The sequence below is a fragment of the Muntiacus reevesi genome, chromosome 6, assembly GCF_963930625.1.
Source record: "Muntiacus reevesi chromosome 6, mMunRee1.1, whole genome shotgun sequence".
In the NCBI taxonomy this organism is placed as follows: Eukaryota; Metazoa; Chordata; class Mammalia; order Artiodactyla; family Cervidae; genus Muntiacus; species Muntiacus reevesi.
The window spans coordinates 100,826,647-100,829,037 of record NC_089254.1 but is presented as its reverse complement, the minus strand read 5'-3'; the positions used below and the strand labels follow the sequence as shown (position 1 = coordinate 100,829,037).

The 2,391-nt window shown below is 44.8% G+C and overlaps 1 protein-coding gene across 1 annotated transcript; it reads right to left on the bottom strand.

Moving 5' to 3' along the window:
- Window positions 1–628: 628 nt before the first annotated feature.
- On the bottom strand, window positions 629–1,585 carry TAS2R40 (taste 2 receptor member 40). The gene has a single exon (XM_065938512.1). The coding sequence runs from the start codon at window positions 1,583–1,585 to the stop codon at window positions 629–631; it is 957 nt and encodes a 318-aa protein (XP_065794584.1).
- Between the last annotated feature and the right edge of the window lie 806 nt (window positions 1,586–2,391).

The following is a 2,391-nucleotide window of genomic DNA, read 5'->3' as shown; positions in this document are numbered from 1 at the left end:
TTCTTTACCACTGAGCCACCAGGGAAGCCCAACCTTCTTTTAGCCAAGTCCAAAGCCTTTTTCTTCACTTTTCATTTTCCTTGAAATTTCTGCACCACTTCAAAATTTGGGCCAGATTTTCTCTCCTGGATCCCCTTTATCTGTAGGCATTCAGATGTCCCTTCTACCCCTTGAGATGCACACCATGCTTGTCACTAGCCCTCCTTTTTCTTGACTGTGGGTTAGTGGGGTTTCTTAAGTAGGGTGACCATGTAATTTATCATCCAGACCAAGCTATCCTTGGGAATTAAGGGGTAAAAAATGCCAACAGGCACAAACAGAGCTCATCCAAGGCAAACAGAAATGCCTGGTCACCCTCTCCTTAAGGTTCAGTGGGGGAGGAAATAGAGAAGAGCTAAGGACAGGATGCAAACAACCATAGATTAAGGAGCTTTCATAAATCCATCTTAGTGGTTTAGCTACTTCTACTTCGAATCTCAAGTAAAAAAATTCAGCTTCACATTCATGAACGAATTCAGTTACCTGAGAAGTGTCAGAGCAGATTAGGGAAGATAAGATGGGTTGGGAGAGAGGTCAAGGAGAAGAGAAGTCAGAGCTTGATTGGAGCAGGTCCCCTGTGGGCTTGCCCTTACAGGCAGAGATGAGCTTGGTGCTGAAAGCGCTTCCATGCCCTTTTCAGCCCAGGGTTGCCCAAGATCAGTAGCACTGAGTGGGCGGCAGGGTAGGCAGCCATGATGATTTTGCACAAAATATTCCAGGAGCTGTTGGCGGCAAAGATGTTGGATATGGAAAGAAACAGAGCAACTGCATTGAGAATGTAGAAAATGAGAAAATAGCTGATGGCTTTGATGGCCGCCAGGTGAGCCTCCATGCTGGGGTCCCTGGAGCCAGTGGCGCTGCTTTTCATGTGGAAAGTGTGTCTTTTGAGAGAGATGATCAGCAGGGTGGCCGCCAGCATAAACATGATCAGAGGGATGAAGATCCCCAGGTAAAGTGTGGTAACCAAGTTGCCCATGTTGGTCTCAGAGAAGTACACCTTCCCAGTGGAGTTGGAGGAGGGGATGGGGACGGAATTGTTCACGTTCACGTTGAAGATACCTTTAGAGAAGGGGAAGCTGGAGCAAAAGGAGAAGAACAAGGACAGCCTCACAAGCCCAGGCATCAGCCCCATGACCTTCCTCTTCACCACAGAGAACCACGGGTGAGTAAAACTTGCGATTCTGAGACAATAGAAGATATTGAGCCAGGCAGCAAGCCAGAGGTTGGAGTAATTCAGAAACATGACAATGGTTTTGAAAAGTATGTATACTCTTTTTTCATTGTAAATGACCCAGAACAGCAGACTGTATGTGTTTTCCAGCATCATCCAAATCTGTAGCAGGAGCCTGGAAAAACTCAGCATGAGCAGAATGCAGTCACCAGCGGGGAGTCTTTTGCCTCTGACCCACTCGGCCCCATGGATGACGGTGATGAAGCCATTCCCAGCGATACCAATGATGCACTCTATTGCAGAGACCACCATGGTGAAGACGATCTTAAACCTGGTCGTATCTTTATCTGTCGCAACTGTGTTCACTGTCACCATCCTCTTTGGCTCTGATGTTCAGATTTCTGCCTGAAGAACTGGTGCCTTCTCTGCAACTATGTGATCCTGACTCAGTGTAATTATGTGTTTTCTTTCCAGTTAATGGTTATTGCCTTTTTCTTCATTTGCTTGTCACGTGACCACAAGTTAGAGGCTTGAAATGCAAATGATGAGAGGATCTGGTTGCCGGCTGTCTCCATCTTTCATCAAAACCCATTTATCTTGGGCTTTCAGGAGCTCATTGGGAAAAAAAAATGAGACAGGTTCCTATCCCAGCACCCTCCTACCTCACCTACCTTTGTTGTTTAGTCACTCAGTCGTGTCCGACTCTTTGTGACCTCATGGCCTGTAGTCTGCCAAGCTCCTCTGTCCATGAGATTTCCCAGGCAAGAATACTGGAGTGGGTTGCCATTTTCATCTCCAACCTACCTACTTTATTTAAGTCCATATTTTACTGGCTTTACAGGGCAAGAGTCCCAGTTTAGGAACCACAGTCTTTTTTTCTTATCTAACAAGACTTGTTACCTGTTAAATTATCCATGAAAATGACAGTTGATTCTTTTGCTCTGCCTTCTCCTGCTTCCTTTGTTATCTCCTTTATTTGGGTAGAGCCTTTTTTCCTATGGTTAGTTTATGAGTCAGAATTTCCCATCAACTCATATGTGATCATTTTTACTTAGAATCAAGTTTCTTTCAGAAAAGCTAGCTATTATAGTGTTCTCAAACAGTACTCAGAAAAGCCAAAATTGGATGTCATTTGGGTTAGAGACAAAAAAACTTCCATATGACAGTTTTCATTGCTTGTG